The sequence below is a fragment of the Phyllopteryx taeniolatus genome, chromosome 2, assembly GCF_024500385.1.
Source record: "Phyllopteryx taeniolatus isolate TA_2022b chromosome 2, UOR_Ptae_1.2, whole genome shotgun sequence".
NCBI lineage: Eukaryota > Metazoa > Chordata > Actinopteri > Syngnathiformes > Syngnathidae > Phyllopteryx > Phyllopteryx taeniolatus.
The window spans coordinates 28,854,790-28,882,077 of NC_084503.1; the positions used below are offsets into that span (position 1 = coordinate 28,854,790).

The following is a 27,288-nucleotide window of genomic DNA, read 5'->3' on the forward strand; positions in this document are numbered from 1 at the left end:
AATCATCAAACTTCACAGCCATGCCCCGCCCACACTACAACGAAAACTGAATTTCTTTGTAGTGTAGTGTCATCCATCTGGTTAGAATTTGGTAGCAATCAGGTAAAATCTCTAGCACAAGTTAATTTTTAAGACCCCTGGAGATATCCCAAAATAACCTTAAAAAGGCCGCTTCAAACCAAATTGACCAACCTCCTGTGCGACCATGAGGCGCACCGTTTTAAAAGGCGCAGTCTCAGTTACGGGGTCTATTTCTGTATTTAACACATACATAAGGCACACCTTATTATTGGGCGCAGTCATGGTAAAACATACGCTAGCTTAAAACATATGGTAGCATGCACGCACGCTAAAACATACGCTAGCATGCGTGCTAGCGTATGTTTTTAAAAAGGCAGCAGGAGCAAAACTGATTTCGGTTGTACTTTATTGAAGTGTTTATCAATGTACTCACGTTATTTTTTTGATCAGTCCTCATGCACAAATCCAGCAAAGTCCTCATCTTCTGTATCCGAAACAGCTAGGCAAGTTCTCCATCAAACATGCCGGGTTCGCTCTCATCATTGTCGGAGTCAGTCTCGTTGCTGGGGGGCTGTTCAGCAATGATGCCGGCTTTCGCGAAAGCTTGGAGAACAGTCAAAGCAGATACCTTAGCCCAGGCATCCACAATCCATTAATATATGGTGACGTAACTCGCCCGGCGCTGCCTCCTAGTCTTAGTAAAGCTGTGTTCGCCATCTGTCATCCATCGCTCCCACGCCGCTCGCAACTTCACTTTGAACACCCTGTTTACACCGATGTCCAGCGGCTGGAGTTCCTTCGTTAAGCCTCCCGGAATGATGGCAAGCTCCGGGTTCATTTGCTGCACTTGGTTTTTCACAGTGGCTGTGAGATGGGCGCGCATGGAGTCACAGATCAATAGGGACATCCGGTCTCTCTCTCTCACTCAGCCACTCTCTCCTCGCCCATCCAGCCATGCTGTCCTCAGTCACGTCCACCTTTCCTCTATATAAGCAGCGTGTCGGCAGGAAATGCTCCCAGTCTGTCAAGCGGAGCGCTCATCAAAGTCACACAACATTCACAGATTTTGGAACTTGGCACACATAAGGCGTGCCGCATTAAAAGGCACCCCATCCATTTTGGAGAAAATTTAAGACTTTTAAGTGCGCCTTATGGTCGTGAAAATACGGTACTGAAAATAGACATGCCCACAAAATGGCATGTTTCTAAGTGAAACGGGCTTCGGTGACTGGATTTTCAAAACGTTCCAGGGGGTGCTATTAAGCCAATTTTGAGGATTCAAGCGCTGACCAAACTTAAATTTTCGCCAAAATTTAAACGCCTGACAAATTTGGTGATTAAGCAACATTTACTGCCAAACTGTGCCCATAGTCTTTTTATTTTTTATTTTTTGCACTTTCGAGATATCGTTAAAATTTAATAGCAATCCTACAAAATCTTGTCTTGACCCCTGAAAATGGCCAAAATAACCCTACAATGGCCTCTTCAAACCAAAATCGCTGATTTCCTGTATCTTTTCAGGCATGGGTTCTCGAGCCTTTTTTGTTGTTGTTGTTAGTCTCCTCATGATGGACATGCCTACAAACTTTCACTTAGTTCAGTGAAACTAGCTGAGTTGAATTTTCAAAAACATTCAAATTGCGTAGCAATAGCACAAAATCTCTAGGACAAGTTAATCTTTCAAGCAACACTCAAATAGGCCCAAATGACTTTTGTGGGTCTACCCATGTTGGACTAGCTAAACTGGCTTCAGGGTCTTGATTTCAATTCCAGGAGGCGTTATTGACCAGATAGCAAGTAGTTGAGAAGTGAAAATTAAAACAGTTTTTTTTAGTGACTACACATTGTGAAAATGATTCTATTCTTTCCCCGTCGGCACTAGTGCAAACATGTGACATTGTTAAAACCAACCATAATCTTCAAGTGCCTTGTTTTGTGGATCTGACCAAGATCCGTTTGAAAAATGCAATTTCCTGAAGCACCGCGTTGAAAGCTGATGGCATATCAAACGGAACAATTGAAGTGTGCTCTGGCGGGGGAACGTGCGGTGTTTGTCACAGTCCCGCCTCGTCCGCTCAGAGATAGAAGCCCACCGAAGGCCTGCGGAAAGCCCTCCAGCCTCCATCATTTAATTTGACAAGGAGGCGTGAGGTGAGCTGAAAAGAGGAAGTACTTGTACATCGAGCTGCTCCAGCCATACGCCACGCGAGAGCTCATTCGTTGCCCGAGGCTATTGACCACATCGTGCCAGCCTCTATGCTGCTAACGCGTCCCCACACGGCACTTGAATTGCATCCGGGCTTCGGCTGGGGGGCGAGCAAACGGCCAGGGAGAAATCAATAAAAGGATACAAGGCTCGGCAGATGCAGGGAAGCATTCGCTTTTATTCAGGCTATTGACGAGTACGCCAGGTACATGGCGGAAAGTGCTATAGCTCACTGGGTTGTTTGTAGTTGACTGGACACGTGCACAATGTCTCACCGGGCTGTTGCACTTAAATGAAAGGTTACATTATTTCCACTGATTAACTCTATAAATGTCTTTTTTTTTAGAAATTATTATTCTATTCATTTGAGATGGCAGAACATACTGAGGAAAGTGTTTTTTTCCCACATAAGATATCTATTTTTTAAAAAATGGGCCTCATTCCACATAACTTTTAAAGAAGAGTTTATTTTTACATAAAATGACAAGTTTATTCTCATATTACAAATAAAATCATTACATATGTAACCTCATTCTCATAAAATAATTTTTTCTTCTTGAAATAGTTCAGGTTTCTTCAGATTGCAACGTTATTCTCATAAAATTAAATCTTTATTCTCGTAAAGTGAATTTTGAAAATTAATGTATTTACGTAATAAAGTGACGGTATCCTTGTGAGTTTCTTTCAAATAAAATCGATCTTTTTCATTTCACATTTTGACTGTATTGTATCACTATTTATTCTCATAATAAAACATTTTTTTGGGACCAATGCTTTGTTTTCTTCTAATAGTATGACTAAATTCTCTTAAACATTTTTACAAATTGTTTTTATTTTTAATTATATTAATTATTTTCCCAATGAAATGACTTTTTTATGTGGCAATATTGCAACTGTATTCCCTCAAAATGTTTTTTTGTAAAATTACTTTTTTTCTCATATTAAAACAATTTACATTTTCAAATCACTTTTTGTTTGTAAGACTTTATTTTCTTTCTTATAATGGTATGACCATTCTCTTAATATAAGAATTTGTTACTGTTACTCACATAAAATGAGCTTTTCTATTATAATAGTATGATTTATTGTCACAGTTAAAATAAAATTACACCTCAGACTGCTCCACCCAGATGCGATGACAAAAACTAAAATAGTTTTGCAATTCAGCATCAGCTATTTGTCTAGTAGATCTGGTTCATCTGTGGTACCAGTCCTCCAAAATCTCTAGTTTGCTTCTGAAGTACACCTTGAAATGGACGTGACCCTAAAATACAGTAGCTGCTTCACATCAAATGGCAAGCACACTTCCACTGCCTTTAAGCGTCTTGATTTTTTATTTTTTTTTGTCTCCTCTCGATAGACATGCCAACTGAATTTTGGGATGTTAAGTCAGACTGACTTCGAGGTATACATTTTCAAAAATATTATACTAATTTGTTGGCTATATGATGAAATCTCTCAGACAAATTTGCTTCAGAAGTTAACCTGGAAATGGCCAAAATGACCTTAAAATAGCTTCCTAAAACCAGACCTTTAGGCTGAGGGGTCCTTGTTGCCAAGTGAGACTGGCTTCAGCGGCACAATTTTCCAAACTTAATTAAAATTTAGTCGCAATCTGACTAAAATTCTTATTAATTTTGAAGCACCTCTGGAAATGGCTAGAATCACATTAAAAATGGAAGGCTTCCTGTATCTTTTGGGGCATGGGTTAATGTTAATGTTGCAAAGTAAAATTGTCTTCAGGGACTGAATTACCCAAAAAATATTATTAAAATTGGTGAACAATTGGACAAAGAGTCAAAAGTCTCTAAGAATAGTTTATTTTCTAAGGACTCCTGGAAATGGCCAATATGACCCTAAAATGGCCGTTTCAAACCAAAATAGAAGACTTCCTGCGTCTTTTCGGGACTGGATTCTTAAGACTTTTTTGAAGGTCTACTAGTGATATACATGCTTATCAAATTTCATGTTACTAAGTGAAACTGAGTTCAAGGAGAACATTTTCAAAGAAATCTGTGTGGCGCTAATGAGCCAAGTTTTTGAGTTTGGGAAATGCCCTCACAATGCCTCAGAGGAACTTTTAGAAAAAGCTGCAAAACATTTAAATGTACATAATATGTAGATATGTACATTTGTTCCACCATATTGCATCATATTTTTTTCAAAAATTGAGTATGGCCCCTAGAGGACTTTATAAAAACAAAACACTTGGTCCCTTTTGGAGAAAAAAAACTTCCCCATCCCATTTGTAGGCAAGCTTTATCATTCAAATAAAATAATCTAATGATCAGAAATGTATAGTCCCCTCCAAAGGTATTGGAACGACAAGGTTAATTTCTGTTTTTGTTGCATGCTAAAGACATTTGGGTTTCAAATCAAAAGATGTATATGAGACAAATGTTCAGAATTACAGCTTTTATTTCATGGTATTCAGGACAGAGCACCTTTTGTTTGAAGCCACCCACTTTTCAAGTGAGCAAAGGTATTGGTACAGACATTATTAAATTAACTTTGAGTGAATAACATTTACTGCGATTGGCTGGCAACCAGTTCAGGGTGTACCCTTCCTCTCACCCAGAGTTAGCTGGGATAGGCTGCAGCACGCCCGTGACCCTAGTGAGGATAAGCAGTACGGGAAATGAATGAATGAATGAATAATATTTAATATTTGGTGGCATAACCCTTACTCGCAATAACTGCATCAAGCCTGCAACCCATTGACTTCACCAGACTGTTACATTCTTCATTTGAAATGCTTTTCCAGGCCTTTACTCCAGGCTCTTTCAGTTCTAGTTTGTTTCTGGGGGTTTCTCCCTTCAGTCCCCTCTTCAGGAGGTGAAATGCATGCTCTATTGGGTTAAGGTCCAGTGATTGACTTGGCCAGTCTAACACCTTCCACTATTCCACCCTGATGAAGTCCTTTGCTGTGTTGGCAGTATGTTTTGGGTCATTGTCTTGTTGCATGATGAAGCTTCTCCCGATTAGTTTGGATGCATTTTTCTGTAAATTGCCAGACAAAATGGTTTTGCAGACTTCAGAATTCATTCTGCTGCTACCATCATGAGTTACATCATAAATAAAGACTAGTGAGCCTGTTCCAGAAGCAGCCATACAGGCCCAAGCCATGACATTACCTCCACCATGTTTCACAGATGAGCTTGTGCGTTTTGGATCATAAACAGATCCTTTCTTTTGCCATACTTTGGCCTTTCCATCACTTTGGTAGAGGTTAATCTTGGTCTCATCAGTCCATAAAACTTTGTTCCAAAACGTTTGTGGCTCATCTCTGTACTACTTTGCAAAATCCAATCTGGCTTTCCAATTCTTTTTGCTGATAAGTGGTTTGCATCTTGTCGTATGGCCTGTATATTTCTTCTCTCAAAGTCTTCATCGAACAGTGGCTTGTGATACTCCACCTCTGCCCTGTGGAGGTTGGCAGTGATGTCACTGACTGGTAACTTTGGGTGTTTCTTCACAGCTCTCACAATGTTTCTGTCAGCAACTGCTGTTGATACCCTTGGTCGACCTGTTCGATGTCTGTTGCTCAGTACACCAGTCGTTTCTTTCTTTTTCAGGACATTCCAAATTGTTGTATTGGCTGCCCAGTGTTTGTGCAATACCTCTGATCGATTTTCCCTCTTCTCTCAGCTTCAAAATGGTTTGCTTTTCTCCCATGGACAGCTCTCTGGTCTTCATTTTTGATGAACAGCAAATGCAGTTTTCACAGGTGAAACCCAAAGCCAAAAAGAAGCAATATCTAATGTTTAAACAATCAATCTAAAAGGCAACACCTGAGCAACAACCCTCAGTCACATGTTCCAATACTTTTGCTCACTTGAAAAGGGGGTGGCTTCAAACAAAAGGTGCTCTGTCCTGAGTTGTTTAACACATCTAGATGTAAATACCACTAAATAAAAGCTGGAATTATTAACTTTTGTCTCATATTCATCTTTTGATCTGAAACCCAAATGCCTTCAGTATACAACAAAAACAAATTGTCCTGCCGTTCCAATAGTTTGGGAGGGGACTGTATTTACTGAGTTAATCACTTTTTTTTGTGAAACCCTTTTTTTGACATCAGTCAAAAAAACTAGAATTTTTCCATATTTGTCTACAAAAGACAAGCAACGAGAAGGAAATGACAAACGAGGCAGCTGAGATGGGAAGTGACAACGACACAAGAGAACAAGAAAGATGCCAAAGTGCGACAGAAGAAAAGTGACAAAAAGCAACAAGGAGAAAATGAGGTGACAGAGAAAAAAGGAGGAATGGGGAGGGGAAAAAAGAGGGATCTGCCATCACAACGGAGAAAGTCAAACTTAAAAACGAATACTGTGAGACGATTTCAGTATGATTGTTGGCTTGTCACTTTGAGTCAGTTAGAAGCATCAGATGAATATTTTAGAAAACACACTGAAGTAAAATTTCCTTGAGGTTGTACGATTCAGAATTACAAGGAAAATATGCCACAAATTCATTATCACAAGACCTTGCATTTTGTGAATTCAGAAAATTCCCAGGGGTGTGTCCCTGTGGACACATGCAAGTGAATTGACACCGTTTCGGATGCACAATAACTGACAGAAGTGTCCCATAATTGCTGTGCCTGCACCGCGGAGGCTAAGGACCCCACCCAATCAATCGAGAGGTGGGATCAGGTCCAGGGGTCCACCCGAGAGCAGCCCGGCGGAGGTCCCACACCGAGGGCCCCACGGAGGCGCCCCGACAACCGGCCACCCGGAGGTGGCTGCAGGGACCCCGCTCCAAACCAGGCAGGGATAAAAACTCCCCCCCCCCCCCATGAGAAGAGGAAGAGGCAACCGCAGCGGGACGCAAGGAACGGAGAAAAGAGGAGGAAGCAGGCCCGAGGATTGACAGGGGGGCCCCACCGCCCCCACCAGTAGCCAGAGCGGGGGACCCAGGCTGGAGCGCCAGCTGGCACTGCCCCAGCACCCACGGAACATGGGCGAGTCATCTATGATCAGTTATCTACTGCTAATTAGTTTAAAATAGAACGAAAGTTTTTATTATGGCAGACCTTATGACATCCATCCATTACCCATACAACTTGTTGTCATTGGGGTCAGCTGACTTTTGGCCAGAGACGGGGTGTACCTTGGACTGGTCACCACCCAATCGTACGGCACATATTGACAAACAACCATTCAAACTCACGTACACCGTTTGTACAATTTAGAGTCTGTACAGTTACGAGCGAAACCCCATGCAAAGCACGGGAGAACATCCAAACTCCACACAGAAAGGCCTGAGCTGAGATTCGAACCCAAACCTCTCGACTGAGGCAGACGTGCTAACCCCTTCCACCGTGGACATCCGTCATCAAATCAGCTACCATATTAATTACAAATTATGCCGATTTGTGCTACATACACTTTTTCTTTATGAGCATTACGCTGACTGTTGTGAGCACAACAAAAAAATCGCAACCACCACATTTCTTTCCTCAAAGAGATAAAGGCTGTGACTTATTCATTCCTGCCTGTCACTTTGACTGCAGGTTTTACCGCAATAGGAACGCATTTGGATGAAACACACACAAACTGCACATTCTTTCCCTTTTTTTGCCAGACAATAACCCTTAGTCTATTGAAGAAAAGCGTTCCACTCTGCTAGATTACGGTCAGGCGTGATTAAGATCTTTTGCCTCACTGAAGCAGAGAAAAGGGAAGGGAGGGAAAAAGAGGGACATGGTCCGTATAACTTGGAGGGAAAAAGAAGACAGAGGAGATAAAACAGATTGAAATCCTTCCATCAGTACGACTCGTCTGGAGCGACGATCCCAACACATGAGCTTCATCACGTGCTGCCTTTGAATGTCTCTTTCTGCATCTGGACTTTTGTTACATGCTCCCAACTGAGTCTCCGTGTTTCTTTTTTGTCCAACCTCACTGATCTGCAGAAAGAGAAATATCTCTTGTGTGTCACAGGCTTGTCAGACCCTTTCATGATTTTTTTCACAATATTCGTTTAAAGCTCAGTGTGTTGCTTTAAGTCTTACGTCCATCACAGTCTACATGCAGCCTACAAATCTATTATGCTAATTTAGGTGCCTTGGTGCTGCTGTTTTGGTTAGCAACAGAGTTCAAATAGGCTTACCAAGTAAATTTTTAGTCAGTGTGTGAACAATTGCATGTATGAAATGAAATAATTACAGTATTTTTGAGCATTCAATCCACAAGTGTAATTCACTTGTTCTTTGGCTTTTATTTGTTTTTCATGTTGTAGCCACTGATGGGAATAGAGAAACTCTGTTATGATAACATTTCTGTCTTGGCTGCTAAGTGCAATATAGCGAAGGTGATAATTATTAAAGGACAAGAATTGAATATACATCACAATGAGAGCTGTGCTTAGTCATGTGAAGCGACTCGCCTCCCAAGCACTCCCGCTGTTATCAAAGTTATGGCAGATAATTTTTCATTTCCTTAGGATCTAAAGCATTCACTCTACAATAATAATTATCTTTTTGTGCTTTTTTGTGATGCCACCATTGATGAAAAAGAAAAAAACACCATCATAATAACCATAAAACAGGAAAATGAACTTTAGTGAGGCAATATCTTAACATGAGTTACATATTCTATCAATACGACCCTTGCATTGAAACAGTAGTTCAGAACGTTAGAAGAGAAATCAGACCTTCCCATTACCAATAATAACACTGGGAAACACGTTGAAAAAAAAATTCTGTTGAGTTAAATTTTTAGGCTAATTAAAACTAAAATTGGCATGCTGATACCAAAATTGAAGTCAGTTTTTTTCCAAGATGTCAAGTTTTTTTCTCCACAGCTTACCCTCCAGATAAGCAAAATTCCACTGATTAGCTGTAGTAAGACTTGCCAGCTGATTACAATTGGACTCATCTACAGTTACGTGGCAACTTGTTTGTGCAGTCACAATTGAGACAATGTGGTGAGCGGTGTGTGCAGCTCCCAATAGGTCAGTACTATCAATATCTGCAAACAGAAAGCCAGCATCGTAGGAATTAAGAGGATTTGTGCTGGTTTTTCTCTTAACATTGTAACCATGGCCATACCATTCTAAGTTCTATTTCGTTTTATGCTGGTTTTTTTTGTTTGTTTTCAAAGCTTATAACTATTCCATCTTAGTGTTTTATTTACATAGGTATATATTTCCTTTGTTCGACTTTGTTCTCACTTTGTTCAAAAACTTGACGTGATAGAGAAACAGCTGTCAGACCGAACTCAACAAAAATTGTGTTCACCAGTGTAATATAAAAATAATTTAATGTACGTGCCTCTATATATGCTGATATTTTGGTTAGCAAAGGAGATCAAATGGGCTCCGCACTTAAATATTCAATGTCCATGTGACAAAGTAATCTGTTGTTGATTTTTTGATGTCAAATCCCCATTGACCATTCATTATTGTTATGAACAATTAACCTTGCAAAAAGCATGATTTCTGGGGGTCTTAATATTGCTAATTTGCATAGTAAGGTCTCTTCTAGTCTTTTACTTATTTGTACTCTGCATCTGTTTTTAGAGGGTTTAGGCAAATTACCAACTATAAATCTAAAGCCCCTCAAGGTGTGACCATCCTGGCCCTCGCCCAGAGCCTCATCACCCACTTCTCTCGATTCTGTCGCCCATCAAACCTTGACAACTGACACCAGACTAGTTGGCTCCCATCCTCACAGACATTTTCAACACCTCCCTGGAGTCTTGCCATATGCCGGCCTGCTTCAAGTCCTCCACCATCGTCCCTGTCCCCAAGAATGCCACGGATTACGGGACTTAATGAATACAGACCTGTGGCGCTGACGTCTTGCAGTCATAAAAACCTTTGAGAGCCTGGTGCTGCCCCACCTCAAATTAATCCCCTCCCCCCTCCTGCTTGCAGTCAACCTCGCATTCCATTCCATTGTGCAGCAACTGGACTCTCCAGGAACTTATGCCAGCGTCCTGTCAGTGGACTTCAGATCTGCCATCAACTCCATCCTCCCAGCTCTACTCCACAACAAGCTCTCCCAGCTCAACATGCCCGACTCCCTCTGCACGGGGATCACAGACTTCCTGCAGCATCTGTGGACTCAGACACTCGGACCATCAGCACCGGCCCCCTTCAGGGTTGTATACTTTCCCCCTGGCTCTTCTCCCTGTACACCAACTGCTGCACCTTCAGCCATGAAGCTGTGAAACTGATCAAGTGTGCAGACGACACCACCCTCGTCAGGCTTATATCGGATGGTGATGAGTCTGCTTACGGGAGGGAGATGGCCCGGCTGGTGTGCTTGTGCAACCGGAATAACCTGGAGCTTAACACATAAAGAAAAAAAATCGTAATTGTGAATGTACCTTTTACTGACGATGGCAATAAAACAGATTCTGATTCTGATTCTGATTATTCCTGCCATCCATGGAATAATACAGTATGGTGCTACTACTACCACTACTACTATCATCTTGAGCCATACAACTCTACTCCAAGTGGATGGGGAATTTCAGCACAAGTGTGTTGTTTCCGTGAATGACAGGGTAAAAACTATGGAAACATTGCAGCAAAGCTTCAAGTTCACAATTTTGTCATTATAACAGACTACAATAGAATCAACAAAGCTCACTACTGGGACCTGCTCTCTTTTCTGTCTCTGTGGCAACCTGAGCGACCATATGGCAAACCTTTCACTTCATCCCGCATGCTCTGCATCCCACCATTTTATTTCCACACTCCTCCGATGACAGTAAAATAGCAGAGTACACCATAGTGTGGCGGTATAGGCCTAGCACCTACTGGTGGTCAGTGGCATACAAATTACCAGTAGTAGTTGCAAGGATTTTTGACTAATGTGGATTCATATAGAAGTTGTCAGTGGCGATTAAGCATCCCTGCTGTGTCGACAGGGCAGGGTCAGAGTTGGCTGGTCAGGAGGAGTGGCAGCTACAAGGCCCATGATGAATCTGCCCTTGGTGCCTGCTCTGCTAGACACTGCGAGCTGCGCAATACTTTGTTACATCCGCCAAGCACAAAAGCATTAATGCAAGACAGTTTACTAGCAGAAAAAGGCAAAATAAGTGACTACCATAACATGTTGTAGATGGATGGCGCATCTACTAATAATATCACACGGCTGTGTTGAAGATCTAGGTTACAGTTTGGATACAGGTTTTCTGCATCAGCTTTTATTATAGTACATGCCAGTTTTAAGTATCAGATATGATGCTAACTTTAGTCCCAGATGTGAACACCAACTTCTACACCAGCTTTAAACCAATTTCAAAACCAGTTTCTAGCACTAATTTTGTCCATCAGCTTCAAGTACCATCTTCTAGCACCAGTTTATACCCCAGCTATAAAATCTGTTTCTACAACAGCTTCTAAAACAGTGTGTAGACCAGTTGCTAGCACTAGCTTCTGCCATCAGCGTCAAGTACCAGCTTCAACATCACCTCTTGCGCCAACTTTTATACCAGTTAGAAATGTAGTTTCTAAACACCTTCTATCCATCCATCCACCCATTCGTTACACCGCTTATCCTATTTAGGGTCGCGTGGTGGTGGAGCCTATCAAAGCTTACTTCGGGCAAAAGGCAGCTTACACCCTGAACTGGTCACTAGTCAGTCGCAGGGCACAGAGACAGACAACCATTCGACTCAGATTCACCCCGTCACTGAGTGGGAACTGAACCCACGCTGTCTGCACCAAAGTCAGGTGAATGTACCACTACACCATCAGTGACTAAACTAGCTTCTAGCACCAGCCTATTCATCAGCTCATGGTACCAGCTTTTATGCCACCTTTATCAACTACTAAAACAATTTTCACACCATCTTCTACACCAGATGCTAGTACCAGCTTCAAGCAACAATTTCTAGCACCAGCTTTTACACCGGGTACAAAACTAGTTTCCACACCAGCTTATTCATCAGCCCATAGTACCAGCTTCTACAGTACTTACCCAACAATAATAAACAACTTTCCACATCAGCTTCTAGTACCAACTCCTACACCAGCTTTGGTGCCAATTTCTAGAATCAGCTTCTAGTACCAACTCCTACACCAGCTTTGGTGCCAATTTCTAGAATCAGTTTCTTGCTCCTGCTTCTACACCAGCTTCTAGCACCAGCTTCTAATATCAGCTACTAGCAGCAGTTTATTCATCAGCTTCTACTATCAATTACTAGTACCAGCTATCTTCTACACCAAGATCTTAAAATGCTTCTACACCATCTTCATTCACCACTTTCTAGCATCAGCCTCTATACCAGCTTATAGCACCAGCTTATAGCACCAGCTTCAAACACCCTCCTCAAGCCCCAATTTCTAGCGGCAACTTCTAAACCACTTTCTACACCAGCCTGCTAGCACAAACTTCTACTTGTACATATTTTAATAGTCAGTACTGGTTTCGAGCACCAATTTGTAGTACCCGTTTCTAGAACAGCTTTTACACCAGCTCCTAACGTATAACAGCTTCTATCATCATTAGTACTAGTATCGAGCACTTCTACACCAGCATGAATAAGACATAATTTCTTTCCACTGTAGTTAACAGTTTGACCTTGGCAGAAGTCTATGCTTTATTGAGTGCCATTCTTACGTTATCCTTTTCAATGAACCAAGTTGACCTGACTTGTGCATTTTTATTCTTCATACAAAAAGAGATTGCAAAACTCTGCTCTTGGCAATAAATGGGAGAACACAGTGTGTTATGACTGTTCACCTCTTTACTCTGTCTGCAGAATTAATTTCAACATTTGAATGCCAACGCTGATGTTTGGCCGAATGTTAGTGCCTGTGCAAAGATCTCCAATAAAAACGACTGAGTGGTTAACATAGAAAGAAACATTTGCCATTTGGCCTTAGAGATGGACCACTTCTCTGGTTCTTTAGAAAGACAATATAACAAGACAAGGCTTTTCATAGAACGTTAGTAGAACTGCTTCGGCACATAAAAACGTTGTCATTCAGCAAACCCTTTTCTCTGTGCTCAGATTATGAGTTGTTTATGCTCCATTTGGAAAATAAATTGTTTTTCACACTAACAAAGAGACAAAGCTGCGCAGATGAAGGCAGCTGCTGTGAGATTTGTTGCTAATGTTGGTGGCACGTCCAGCCATCACGGGCAGATGGCAGCTGTACAGAGTGCCCCCTTTTGGGCAAAGTGCACCAGAAATGGGTGGACACAGTCTGGGCAACATTTAATTTTTATCTGCTCACTACTGTTAGTGTTATAATTTTCTCCAGTATCCTACCACCCTCTTTGGCAAGCCTCATCAGGGCCGCCCCACGTATCCCACAGAAACAGAATGCTGAAATGAAACGAACTATGACGGGGACACAGAAGGCGCATTAGCCGGGGTCAGATTAACCATTATTTGCCACACGAACCTCCACCATGTGAGGCCAAGGTCAGACAAGTGTATAGACACAGTTGGAGGCGGGAGTCCAAGGCCTCCCAGCGGCAAATGGCCAGCCTTTGATCAGGCGTGTCATCTCTGTCACAAAGGTGACCCACAACATCAACGAGCCAGCGTCAACGGACGAATGTTTGTCACGAATGATGGCCGACATTCAACACCAGCAAATAACATCACATTCAAAGCTTTTGCTGCAAGCCCCAAAATAAAGCTTCTCCAAATTCTCCTGTTTAGATACCATTGTCAAATTTCAGTGTGTTTTCTACAATGCAAACAATTACCCAAGCTTACTACTCTGAGCCAGGTCTGTCTGACAGTAAAACATTTCAACCCCAACGTTTGTAGTTACAGAGCTAATCATCTTGCACTTATCAAATTAATGGCGCTTTTCCACTGCACACATCTTCGGTTTTCACTTTAAAATACACTGGTACCTTGACTTACACATGCCCAAACTTACAAGTTCTTCGAGTTAGTCATTGCTTGGTCGATTTATTTATTTTTTCTTTACTTTGTATTGCGAGCCAAAATTTGGGTCAGACTTTAGCTATGCCGCCGCTTGAAGTGGAAAAAAATCCCCCAAAAAACGCAGCAATTAAGGTAATGTAATGCTCTCGCACATGGGCAAGAAAAAACACAGTTGTCAATTCAGTCATTTATTGAAAGAGACAACTAGTCAATCGTAGAAATACAAAATCACAACACTTAAAAGAAGCACTGGAGGCCACAACTCACATCCTGATGCTCACATTCAGACTAACCTGCTCCATCTCTGATGTACTAATGAGGCCACACCCCTTAAACAAATGCACAAATACTACAGGATGTAGAATAATTACACTTTACTTGAACCATTCGAATTCAGAACCCTTCAGGACCATCCAGGAAAACACTGAAGGAGAGAGTGACAGAAGTGGTTTGACGTTTATCTCCCCAAAAAAACATTTTTGGGATATAAACGTAATACCTTGTTAGTTTCTTTTGTTATGTCAGAGATGACTTATCACCAATTGACATTATCTATTGCTGGCGTTGCTTTGATTTTAGATTAAAATGCACTGTTCTAGCTCTCTATAAATGTGATTATGGCCAAAATGCTCAGTCCAGTTAAATGAGCAAGTTAAAGCTGTCCTTGTTCACTGCTAGTTTAAAAGGAGTATGCACTTAATAACCAACAATACAAGCTTAGCGAGACTCTCCTCATCATGTCTATTTGGCTATTTTTAGCTATGGAAAGACATGGTGACACACTTAATTACAATTTTAATCCATGGGGAAATCATGAGCTGCATAACACGATGCAATCATGCCTGGGGTCTAGAGGTCACTTTATAAAATGATAAAGTGCTTGAAATCACGCTCCATTTTGCATTTTGAAATGAGTTTGTTTCCAAACACAAAATACATCATCTGATGCCATGTTTGATGTTGTAAACATGAGGAAACAAATTACCCACAACAGCGTGGGAATAACAATCCATGACTGACAACAAAAAAACGAAAATCAAAGGATCACTTATGATTTGGGGATGGAAAATCCCTCGGCAAAAAAAGTGTGACTCATATACATTTCGCCTCACATTGTTTCAAATCAGATTCAGTGACCCTGGGTTCAATGTATGGATGACAACCTCCGGATAAGTAGTCGGAATGAACACTTACAAACCTTCCCACAGGCTCGAAATCAGATGGAGAAGCAGGGGCCGATCCCGTATTAGAGTTCACCTGAGTGGCAGTATGTATAGGACGAAATAAGTGGGACAACTCCCAGCAGGCAGTGAAAGTACCGGCCAATAAATGATAAAAGTCAACTGGTCCCCACGCTGCCTTATTGAAGTTTACCTTGGACGATACCTTTGTCCTCATTTGCCTTCTATATCGCGGGAACATTCCAACAGTTCCTGACCCGTCGTACTTGACACCTTGGATCTCAAGGTGCTGAAACTAAACTGCGGGATGTGCATTATTCTATTCATGATTTGTGTTTATTGTTTTCAGAAAAAAGTAGCTACTCCAGATTTTATCCCAGTCATTCAAGGTCATTCATGTTAGCATGATTATCAGTAACAATTATTATCATTGTCCAAGCAAAAGCATATTCATGTATTAATGGGCCCAACAACAACAAAAATCTGAGCAGTCGAGCATCCTGAAGCTAATTGGTGGAGGTCGCTAAAGATATCTGGGTGGCTTCAAGTTACTTTTCCAAAACCTGTCAGGTCTTATTTGTCAATAATATCTAATCCAAGACAGTTGAAGTAGTAGTAGTGTTTGGCCAGGGATTAATTTAGCATTTTTGTCAGCACTCCATCAGTTGCCATTTCCAAGTGATTTTATTTGCTGTTACTGTTAATGCCCCAAGATTGTGCATACTTGGCGATTTAAGCATAATCGATCTCCCTAATAAATATTCACAATCATTACTCATTGCGTTAGCTACCGCTAAGAAAACAATTCTATTGAACTGGAAAAACAAACAAGCTATTAACGTCAATCATTGGCTAAAACTGATCATAGAATATATTGCATTATAAAAAAATAACAGCAGAACGAAAAAATCAATTACATATATACGCAGATAGCTGGTTACCCTTCCTCAACATGCTAAATCTCGACCCTTGATTCCTTTGCCTGCGTAGTGTGCTATCTGGCAATAACAAGACTATTTTGTAAGTGTAAAAGTAAACTTTTGAATTCTGTATTCTTTGTTGTCGAGGTTGTTGTTGGTATTTGTCATTCTCTTAATTTTTTCTTATTAATTTATGTACTTGTTTTTTTTTATTTTTTTTTTATTTTTGAAAATTTATTTATTTATTTGTCTTTCCCTTTTTTTTCTTTCTCACATTTTAGCCCGATTTGCATGGTGAGAGGACACATGCATGGAGTGGGCATCTTCTCCTCTTGTCCCTGTGTTTGCGGCATCTGTGGGGGCGGGACTTTCTTCACTCCTTCCCGATCTCGGAGGGGGAACCACTGGAGTTACCTCCCGGAGAGCATTGATGGTGTGATGGTGACTCGCCCATGTTCCGTGGGTGATGGGGTTGTGCCAGCTGGCGCCCGCCTGGGTCCTCCCCTCTGGCTATTGGTGGGGGCGGTGGTGCCCACCTGTCGCTCCTCTGGCCTGCATCCTCCTCTTCTCTCCGTTCCTTGCGTTCCGCTGTGGTCGCCTCTTCCGCTTCGTGCTGTGGGGCCTGGTGTGGAGTTTTCGTCCCTGCCTGGCTTGAGGGCATGGGTGTCCACCTCCCACACTCGGGGGGGTCGGCGCTGCCAGGCTGGGTGGGGCAGCCCTCTTCGTCAGTGGTTGTCCTGCCTGATGGGCCGACCTGCAGTAGCTATGCCTCTTGATCACTCACCGAGCAAACACTCACGCCACTCACTGTATATAGTGGGGGGGAGAGGCTGGTTGGCTGGGGGTGTGGCATTGGGTCCCCACGGCCTCCTCTGGGTGGCCGGTTGTCGGGGCACTCGGTGGGGCCGGCGGACCTGGGTCCCTTGGTGTGGGACGCGTCCCGTCCGCCGGGCTGCTCACGGGTGGACCCCTGGGTCTGATCCTGCCCCTCGATTCATTGGGTGGGGTCCTCAGCCTCCGCGGTGCAGGCACAGCAATTACAGGACACTTCTGTCAGTCTATGTGCATGCGAAACGATGTCAATTTACTTGCATGTGTCCACAGGCACAAACCCCGGGACTCTTCGCTGGGTGTGGGGCCACACTCACTTATTGCGACAAATAAGTCATGAATATGCAAATTGCTCGGGTATCCCCTCACTCACACTCTCGTCCTATAGACTTTTATAATTTACATAGTCAATCCCTCCACACTTCAGTTGTACAGCCGGATTCACGACCCTTGTCCTACATGCTTCTTCTCCTGTCCTTGTCCTGTTCTATCTTGTCCTGTCCTTCCCTCACAGGGTGTAGCACTTCAGCCCCATACAACACTCATATCCAATGTTTCATTGTTGTCGATATGTAATGATTTACTTTTCTCACCCTGTTTCCAATTAGTGCTTTGTCTTTTGTCTTCGTTTCTCTCTCCCCTCTAGAAACTTTGTTCTGTTCGACTAATCGACTCTGATTATCAATAAACATCAATTATAATACTAAGAAACCACAGCGGCATCTTAAAAACTCCACTGTGACACAGTAAAACTGTTCGGCTTAAAACGGATACAGATCCTCCATTCTGCTTGACCCTCTGTTCTCTCTGGGACTATGTTAAACCTTAGTTCAGTCATCTTAACCCTTTGATACTCATCAAACTGAGGTCTTGCGAGGTACTGTACACTAAGTTCAAACCTCTGGAAAAGAGGTTAAATTCGAAACTATCTAACTTCATGGGAAGTGGTTAGCATGTCTGTCTTGCAGTTCCAAGGTTCTGGGTTTGAATCTTGGGCCTTCCAGTGATGAAGTTGCATGTCCTTCCTGTGCTTGTACTAAAACGTACATGATAGGTTTATTACAGGCTCTAAATTGTCCATAGGTGTGAATGTGAGCATGAATAGATAGCTGTCTATATGTGCCATGTGATTGGCTGGAGACATGTCCAGGATGCACCCGGCTCCACCTCTTGTCCAAAGTTGGCTGGGATAGGCTCCAGCTCACCCGCTACTGAGGGCAAATATTATAGACAATGGATGGCGTTTCAACTGTAAATTCACCTTTTCTTGTGACTAAGACAGTGATTAGAGAGTAAACCACAGGTGTCAAACTTATGGCCCGAGTCCCAGATCCGGCCCGCCACATCATTTTACGTGGCCCGCGAAAGCAAATCATGTGCATCGACTTCATGTCTCTTGCTAAAACACCATAATTGCAGATTGTCTTTGCTTTTAATAACGTTGAGACATTGCAAGAATTTTTTTTGTTAGCAATTCCCCTTTTAAAATAAATTGCATATTAATTGGACAAACAATTTCTTTACTGGCTTCTGATTTAAAAACTAGGTATCCATCAATTTGTTGTTTATGGTATATGTAATAATAACAGGTGACAATATGTTTATATGGTTTCACAGTATTGATGTTTGTTTTTTAGACCGATACCAGTATGAGTATTCACTCTTGAGTTCTCACCGATCCTGAGTAAATAGTGCTAATATCACTAGTTGTTTTGAGAAATACAATTTTAGTTAACACAATGACAGATAATTGTGAACAGTGAACTTTGATGAATTGCTGATGTGTCAAACCGCAGTGTAGCGGCAACTACTAGCGAGATGGACTTACTCCATGATCAGATTATTTTGCCTTAATTATCGGTGGCTGGTATCGGCAGCCTTCACATGTATCCGATAGATTGAAATAAGGCCGGTATCAGCCTGATACCGATACCTGGTATTGGTAGTCGCCCATACCTATTTCATCGTCATAAAGGTCAGCCGGGGGAAAACATAACTACGATGTGGCCCGCAACAAAAATAAGTTTGACACCCTGAAGTAAACACAATGCCCAATCACACTCACCTTCCACTAAAAACAATTATACACACAAACGTGTTCTCCATCCATCCATTTTCTACCGCTTATCCAAGGTCAGGTCGCAGGGGCAGTAGCTTTAGCAGGGATGCCCAGACTTCCCTCTCCACTCCATCACTCAACCACTTCATTCAGCTCTTCCGGGGGGATCCCGAGGGGTTCCCAGGCCAGCCGAAGGATGTAGTCTCTCCAGCGTGTCCTGGATCGTCCCCGGGGTCTCCTCCCGGTGGGACGTGCCCGGACACCTCACCAGGGAGGCGTCCGGGAGGCATCCGAATCAGATGCCCCAGCCACCTCATCTGGCTCCTCTCGATGTGGAGTAGCAGTGGCTCTACTCTAAGATCCTCCCGGATGACCGAGCTTCTCACCCTATCTCTAAGGGAGAGCCCAGACATTCTGCGGAGGAAACTCATTTCGCCCGCTTGTATCCGGGATCTTGTTCTTTCGGTCACAACCCACAGCTCGTGACCATAGGTGAGGGTAGGAAAGTAGATTGACCGGTAAATCGAGAGCTTCGCCTTTCGGCTTAGCTCCTTCTTTACCACAACGGATCGATACAAAGTCCGCATCACTGCAGACGACGCACCAATCCGCCTGTCGATCTCCCGTTCCATTCTTCCCTCACTCGTGAACAAGACCCCAAGATATTTGAACTTCTCCACTTGAGGCAAGATCTCATCCCCGACCTGGAGAGGGCACGCCACCCTTTTTGGACTGAGGATCATGGTCTCAGATTTGGAGGTGCTCATTCTCATCCCAGCTGCTTCACACTCAGCTGCGAACTGCTTCAGTGAGAGTTGGATGTCACGGCTTGGTGAAGCCAACAGAACCACATCATCTGCAAAAAGCAGAGATGCAATACTGAGGCCACCAAACCGGACCCCCTCTACACCTCGGCTGCCCCTAGAAATTCTGTCAATAAAAGTTATGAACAGAATCGGTGACAAAGGGCAGCCTTGGCAGAGTCCAACCCTCACCGAAAACAAGCCCGACTTACTGCCAGATATGCGGACCAAACCCTGTGAGCCGGTGGGGAGAATACTTCGAAGACCTCCTCAATTCCACTGACACACCTTCCCATGATGGAGCAGAGTTTGGGTTCTCTGAGGCGGGCTCTCCTATCTCTGGGTTTGAGGTCACCGAGGTGGTTAAAAAGATTCGCCCGGCGTTCCTCAAGGCTCTGGATGTTGTACGGCTGTCCTGGTTGACACGCCTCTGCAACAACGCGTGGACATCGTGGACAGTGCCTCTGGATTGGCAGACTGGGGTGGTGGTTCCCCTTTTTAAGAAGGGGGACCGGAGGACGTGTTCCAACTACAGGGGGGTTACACTCCTCAGCCTCCCTGGTAAGGTCTATTCAGGGGTGCTGGAGAGGAGGGTCCGTCGGGAAGTCGAATCTCAGATTCAGGAGGAGCAGTGTGGTTTTCGTCCTGGCCGTGGACCAGTTCTACACCCAACCAGTCTACATGTGTTTTGTGGACTGGGAGAAGGCGTTCGACCGTGTCCCTCGGGGTGTCCTGTGGGGGGTGCTTCGGGAGTATGGGGTACCGAACCCCCTGATACGGGCTGTTCGGTCCCTGTACGATTGGAGTCAGAGTTTGGTCCGCATATCCGGCAAACGTGTTCTTTACATACCTAATGCAAACGTGACACATTTTTTTGTTTCACCTGCCTAGTTCAATACCTTCCCATTTAATACACCGCCGAGTTAATCAAGGTTGCTTGAAACGGGGAGAGATCACAGGCTCTCTAGCTGCCGATGCGCCTGGCGCGCCTCAAAGGCGCTCGCTTGATGGATCTCCTGTGTTCATTACGCAAAGACAGAGAGACTTCTCTTTAATCACCCGGCGAGTCACTTATCATAGCGACAAAGCTTTCACCATGCGCACGTGCAGACAATTACACACTCCCATGCTGTAATAAATATTGAAACCAACTTTCATTGGGACCTATGCATAGATGCCTCAAAGTATGCATGCATGAAGTGTTGGTCATTTAGACAAGTTGCACCATACACAAAAGGGATGCCAGGTATCATTGTTTTTTTTCTAGCATACAAAATTTGGAAATGATTGCAAAAATGGTCATTTAATTGATTAATCTATTTTGAGCATTTGTGGGTTAAATATTGTTGAGTGTTTTATGACAATTCCTCTGAAGCTTTATTTTTTTTATTGGAATTGCATGGAGGGCCAGAGGAAATGCTCATACTGTATATGGCCCACAAGCCCCACCTACGGTCTGGGTCATTTGTCCCAACAGGGTTAGAGTTCGGGCTAGATAAAATTGGGGATTAGGATTAGGCTAACCCTGGTGTTTTTAACTATCCATCCATCCATCCATGCACCCATCCATCCATCCATCCACCCATCCATCCATCCATCCATCCATCCATCCATTCTCTGAAATTCATCTGATTTTGGGTGAGAGGCAGGGTACATCCTGAACTGGTCACTAGCCACTCACAGGTCACATATAAACCAACAACCATTCACACTCATATTCACACCTATGGAGAATGCAGTCTTCAATTAACCTACAATGCATGTTTTTAGAATATGCGAGGAAACTGGAGTACCCGAAGAACACCCACGCAGGCACGGGGAGACCATGCGAACTCCAAATATGAAGGCCGGATTTGAACCAGGTACCTCAGAAATGTGAGGCAAATGTGCTAAACAGTCGTCCACCATGTTTTAACCAAGGTTGGCAAACATATAATTATGTAACAGCATATAGTGACTTAGTGGGCTTATGATTATGGGTTGGAGGTAAGGGTAACCCTTGTGTTTTTAACATAGGTTGGTAAACATATAGTGTGTAACATAGTCACTGATATTGGAGTCAGATTCACACATTCATGAGCGAAACAGAACAGAGTTGCCATTACATTAGCGGTCTGGCATTAGAACTGGTACACTGGTATTTTCTGACCTGATGTTTGAAACAGATCTGTAAAGATAACAAATAACACTGCTCCAGAAGTGAATGAAAGGGAAGCAATTCATGCACGAGTGAATGCAGTTTCAATCCATTAATTTTATTCATACTAATAGACATTAATAAAGTGAATAATCATTTAACATTCAACACATTTTTTAACGCAATTTTGTTAACATATTTGTGTCATTGATTTGTAGACCCAAATGTAAAGCCATCCAATTAGACTGCATGGGGGGAGCACACCTTTTGCGCTGGAGGGCTCCACTTGATTTTGAAAATAGACAGATGGGCCAGGTCATTTGTAGATGAGGTAAAAAAAAAAAAGAAAAAATGAAAACAAAAGAGTAAAACTTGATTCACTCTAATAATAAAACTAAACTGGGTTCTTTAAAAATATTGTTTTATTTTTATAATAATTCAGTTAACCAATTATATATTGGACAAATGAATAAAAACAAAAAATTATAATAAACATGGACAATTTGTAATTAATAAATGATCCATTCCCATTTTAAATGTTATTATTTCTAATTATTTTAATGAAACGATTATTGAAATGTTATTGTTAATAAAATATTAAAAATAAAATACTAAGACTACTAATAATACTACTACTACTGCTACTACCACCACTTAAATAATTTTATTGACAAATCAATTATGTAATGATTTAATTAGACGTATGAATAAAAAGTAAATAATAATGAATAAAAATGTAAAAAGGTTCATTTTCCAAGTAAAATAATTCTGATTTTAAAATGTGATTATTTAGAATCAAGCTAAATTAACTTAAATAACCAATTATTTATTAAAAATAAACAAATTACTTTTAAATGTACAGTATATATATTTAATTGTATTAATATTTAATCAATCAACCAATTCTAAGACAAATTATTACAAAATAGATTAAACTTAAAAATGTAAGCCCATTTTTTAGGAAAATTTACAGTGCAAAAAATATTTGTGACTCTTGATGAATGCTCTTCTGGTCAAGATTTGATACAACAAAATACTGTATGTTTATATAAATGATTTCTACATCAATCACTTACAATCCTGTGGAACTATTTTCCTTACACGATAACGGCCGTTTCACTTTGACGGTGACTTTTCTCACCCGCGGACACATCGTTGCACATAATTTGACCCGACGTTAGCACAAATCCGTCGTGTTGACTGAGTATGAAAAGCAATAGTTATTGATCAGAAATTAGTTTGGGAATACCAGCATATCATTTTCTATTTAGTTGTGCCTAAATACCGATGGAATTGCGGCTCAAACCGTGTTTGCTTCACGTGGGAGGAGATACGTAGAAAAGTCAGGATTGAGCAGATCTAACCTTTCACGAAATCAGTTACTGTGGTTACTGAGTCAGAATTCCTCTTCCTCAGCTCTGTGGAATGGAATGAATATGTTTTCCCTCATCTCAGGGTCAACTTCCTCTGAGTTTTCACATAACCTCCTTGCTGGAATACAGCACATTTTGACCTATGTTATGCATAAAACAGTAGGAAAAAAAATGTATTCTGTGGGACTTCAATCATGGAGATTATCACATTCCAAAAGACAACCAATAGAAAGCACAGATAAAAGAACTAAAATTGAAAAGAAATTTATGTAATCATATATATATATATATATATATATATATATATATATATTTTTTTTTATTATTTAATAATGCAGGTGAGAGTCTGCCACCCATGCCTCCCCTGACCGCACATCCCTGAATAGGATATACTGAGTGTTTGTGCTAATTAGATTTGTTGTTTGTATATGCATTGGAATATGTATTTTGCCATCATCCTCTGGGTACATGCTTGTGTGGTGTCTGTATGGTGTCTTTATTCCGTTTGTGTGTGTGTGTGTGTGTGTGTGTGTGTAGGTCTGTGTGTGTGTGTGTGTGTGTGTCTCCATCGTTTACATGGAGCCGAAGCCACAGGTCACTAATGGACAACAGACTGGTAATATCCGTGGCAGTTCAGGTTGTTCTGTAATCTCATCACGGTTAACTCGATAAGGTAAAGGTCGGCCTGGCCCCACGGTCGACCGGTCCTGTCCCAGGTATGACCCGCTGGGAAGCAGAAGGCTCCACATAATGCAACCTTTCAGGGGTCTCAGATTGGAGGTCCACATTCAGACAATTTCTGTGCAAAACAATAACTGGAAATGTTGCTATTTATACAGCATGTTTTCTGTAAAGCTGCTTAAGGTTATATGCTTGCACTTCCAAAGGCAATCTGAGGTTAGTCAAAAAAAAAGTAATGGAGGTAGAAATTATCTATTCTAGGGTCAATTTGTCACCCTCATAATACCTACATAAAAACAATAGAACATGCATTCTTAACGTTGAATTATGATGAATCAATTTCATTGATGAATGACAATGGCATCGTGTCACAGAGAAGTAAGTGCCTTACACATCTCAGTTTTTTACATCATCACACAAGTGTAAAAAGAAGTGAGACACTTTTTATACTAAAACATACACAACAACACTATCTTAACTTTGATGACAAAGGTGTTAATGTGTAGAGGAGTCACTTCATGCAGCTATCTTATTGGCTGTCATACAAGTGTAAAAAGAAGGTTAGTCCTGTTGAGTGTAAATCTTGATAAGCAGTTTTAATTGATAGTAAAGCTGGAATGTGGTAAAGGTGTTTAGTCTCAGATGTGCCTCATGCAGCCCAATTAACATTCTTAAGGTGAAGTTTACAGTTTAAAAAAAACAAAAAGTTTTTTGTCATACCTGTTAAAATTGTCCGTATGACCTGACAATAGAATATTATTAAAATGATCTTTTGAAAAATCGCCTCATCTAATGCCGCTACTTAACTTTCAATTTATTAAAAGGAAAAAAAAAACTCACAGCATGACCGGAACAGCCTATCAGACACTAGAGAAAGAAGGCATGACCTAATCATGTGTCAATCATTTGCACACGCATACACACGCTGCAGCCTCGCTGTCTGTACACCCAGCAGCCTTGTGCAGACTTTTTTATTTGGACGGATTGTTTTCCCCCAGTTAGCAAAGGTAATTCCTATTACATACTACAACAACTACAGCTTTTGGGGTATTCAACTTTGGGGGTTCCACTGTATTTTTTTAAAATAACCGTTTAAAGGTCCAGAGATTGAACCATCATGCGAGACCAAAAAAAGTACTTCACGAGACCATGTTTAACGAGCATCAAAAGATAAACAGTGTGCTTTTTGTTTTCTTTTTCCTTGGCTTTTTTGTTTACACATATGTAACATGCACATTCACGTTAGTGAGGGGCATGGCTTCAATAAGAGACGTGAGGGGGGGGAGGGAGCAGTAAAGTGAGACTACATTCAAATGTTGCTAGCAGTTTGAAAACTGCTGACTTCACCTTTAAGTGTCATCCAAATGTAAAAATAAATAAAGAGTGATGAGGCATTTGTTGATGGAGTGGTCTTAAATGCTTTAATGGGTCTGCTGGCTTCTCTTCACATGTTCTTGTTTTCATATTGTTGTTCTAGCAAAAAAGCCAATGAAAATGAAAAAAAAACAGCACACAGTTTATCTTTTGATGCTCGCTAAACGGGTTCTCATGAAGTACTCTTTTGTTTCTGGACTTTTAAATTGTTATTTAAAAAAAAAAAAAAACAGAGGAACCCCCAAAGTCGAATACTCCAAAAGTTGTAGTTGTTGTAATATGTAATAGTAGTTAATATGTTCCAAACTTGTGTGATGTTAGCAAAAAAAAACTCTACAGTGTGTGACGCTCCCACAGAAGGCCACCAATTATGACAAAGAGGAAAAGTGTGATAACGATAACATAACCAACGAACACAGAAAAAGGATTGCCTACTCAATACAAAATGAACAATACAGTCTTGCCTTGAGATATGAGGGACTCGACTATAGATTTTTGGGGGGGGGGGGTACGAGCCAACTTTCAGCCAATTTTTTTTATTTGACTTGCAAGCAAAAATTCAAGAAATGGTGAGGGTGAACTCAAATCGACTCAACTCACTTCCCAACAAGCAGAAGTTTGGCAGACAGTAAACAATGATTCAAACAGGTTTTTGCTACTCCCAGTTGAAGTTTACTGTCAAACTAAATGTAAAACAGAGAGAATTACACGTTGTGTATATAAAATAACCACATAGCTTAATTTTAGCTTAATGCTGACAATGCAAAATGTCATACTAATAAACAGCATCTATTTGGTGGTATTTTAACCATTTTTAAGCAATGGATATTTGAGCACATTTGTTGTAGCAACACATGTAGACAGACATTATAACAATACTCACAGGCATGTATTTGTGGAAAAAATGGTAAATTCTTCAGATTCTATTCAATTTTATCTGTCATGGTCTGTGTTTTGGTTTTGGTTGTTTAGTTTTTTCATGTTTTCCTGTGTTCCATGTTTTTCGTGCCTTGTGTGCTCATTTAGTTATTGTGTCCATCTGTTCTCGTCAACCTTGTACATTGTGTCGACATATCAGCTCCCTCCAGCCACTCGTGTCCTGTCCAGGTGTTCCTCGTTGTCTCGTCAATCTGTTTGTATTTAGTTCCCTGGTTTCTTTCAGTTCTTGTCGGTTCATTGTCAGGTGTCATTGTTTGTTATTTCACCAGTCATGTTTTGTTTCCAGTTTTAGGTTTATTCAAGTGTTTCTTTGTTACTTTGGTTATCAGTTGTGGGACTTTGTTTAGTTGTTTCCATGTTCCTTGTTTGCCTTTTTTTGGGGAAATTAAATATAATTTTTGGAGACTCCCTGCTTCCCTGCACTTGGGTCCTCCACGTTTTTGCCTTGCCTTCCTTGCCTTCAAAAACCCTAAGCGTGACATTATTAATTTATATTTTTAGAAAGTACAATGTTAGTGCTACTTTTCTTAATAAAAACATTACAAACGTGTGTCTTTTTTCAGTGGAAAATGATGATTTGAGATACAAGTGTTTTGAGTTGCAAGTGTGCTCACGGAACAAGTTAAACTCATATGTCAAGATTATGCAATTATCTTTGCACTTAATACTTATTAAGCATCAATTACATGCACAAATGAACTTTTTATCAAGTCGATGCTCATATGAGTCTCGCTAAAAGCATACTGTCTAGTGCATTGCGTGAAAATGACCAAAGAAGTCATTTTTGCTCTGCCAAACAACCTTCCTGTTTCGGCAGTTAACTTCTCTTTGTACTCAACTTTTAACCCAAAAATTACCTGTTCAGATTCAGCCTGGAATGAATAAATTAATTT

General features: G+C 41.4%; 1 protein-coding gene across 10 annotated transcripts in view; it reads right to left on the minus strand.

Moving 5' to 3' along the window:
* The window catches only part of celf6 (CUGBP Elav-like family member 6), a 245,313-nt gene that overhangs the window by 123,547 nt on the left and 94,478 nt on the right, over window positions 1–27,288 (minus strand). Inside the window, exon 1 of one of the 10 annotated variants that reach the window (XM_061765620.1) lies at window positions 455–1,042. The exons of the other annotated variants lie outside the window; for them this stretch is intronic. Within the exon in view, the coding sequence (XP_061621604.1) occupies window positions 455–502 (48 nt within the window). The 5' untranslated portion in view covers window positions 503–1,042. Of the gene's footprint in view, window positions 1–454; window positions 1,043–27,288 lie in introns of those variants that run through there. 10 annotated transcript variants of the gene reach the window in all.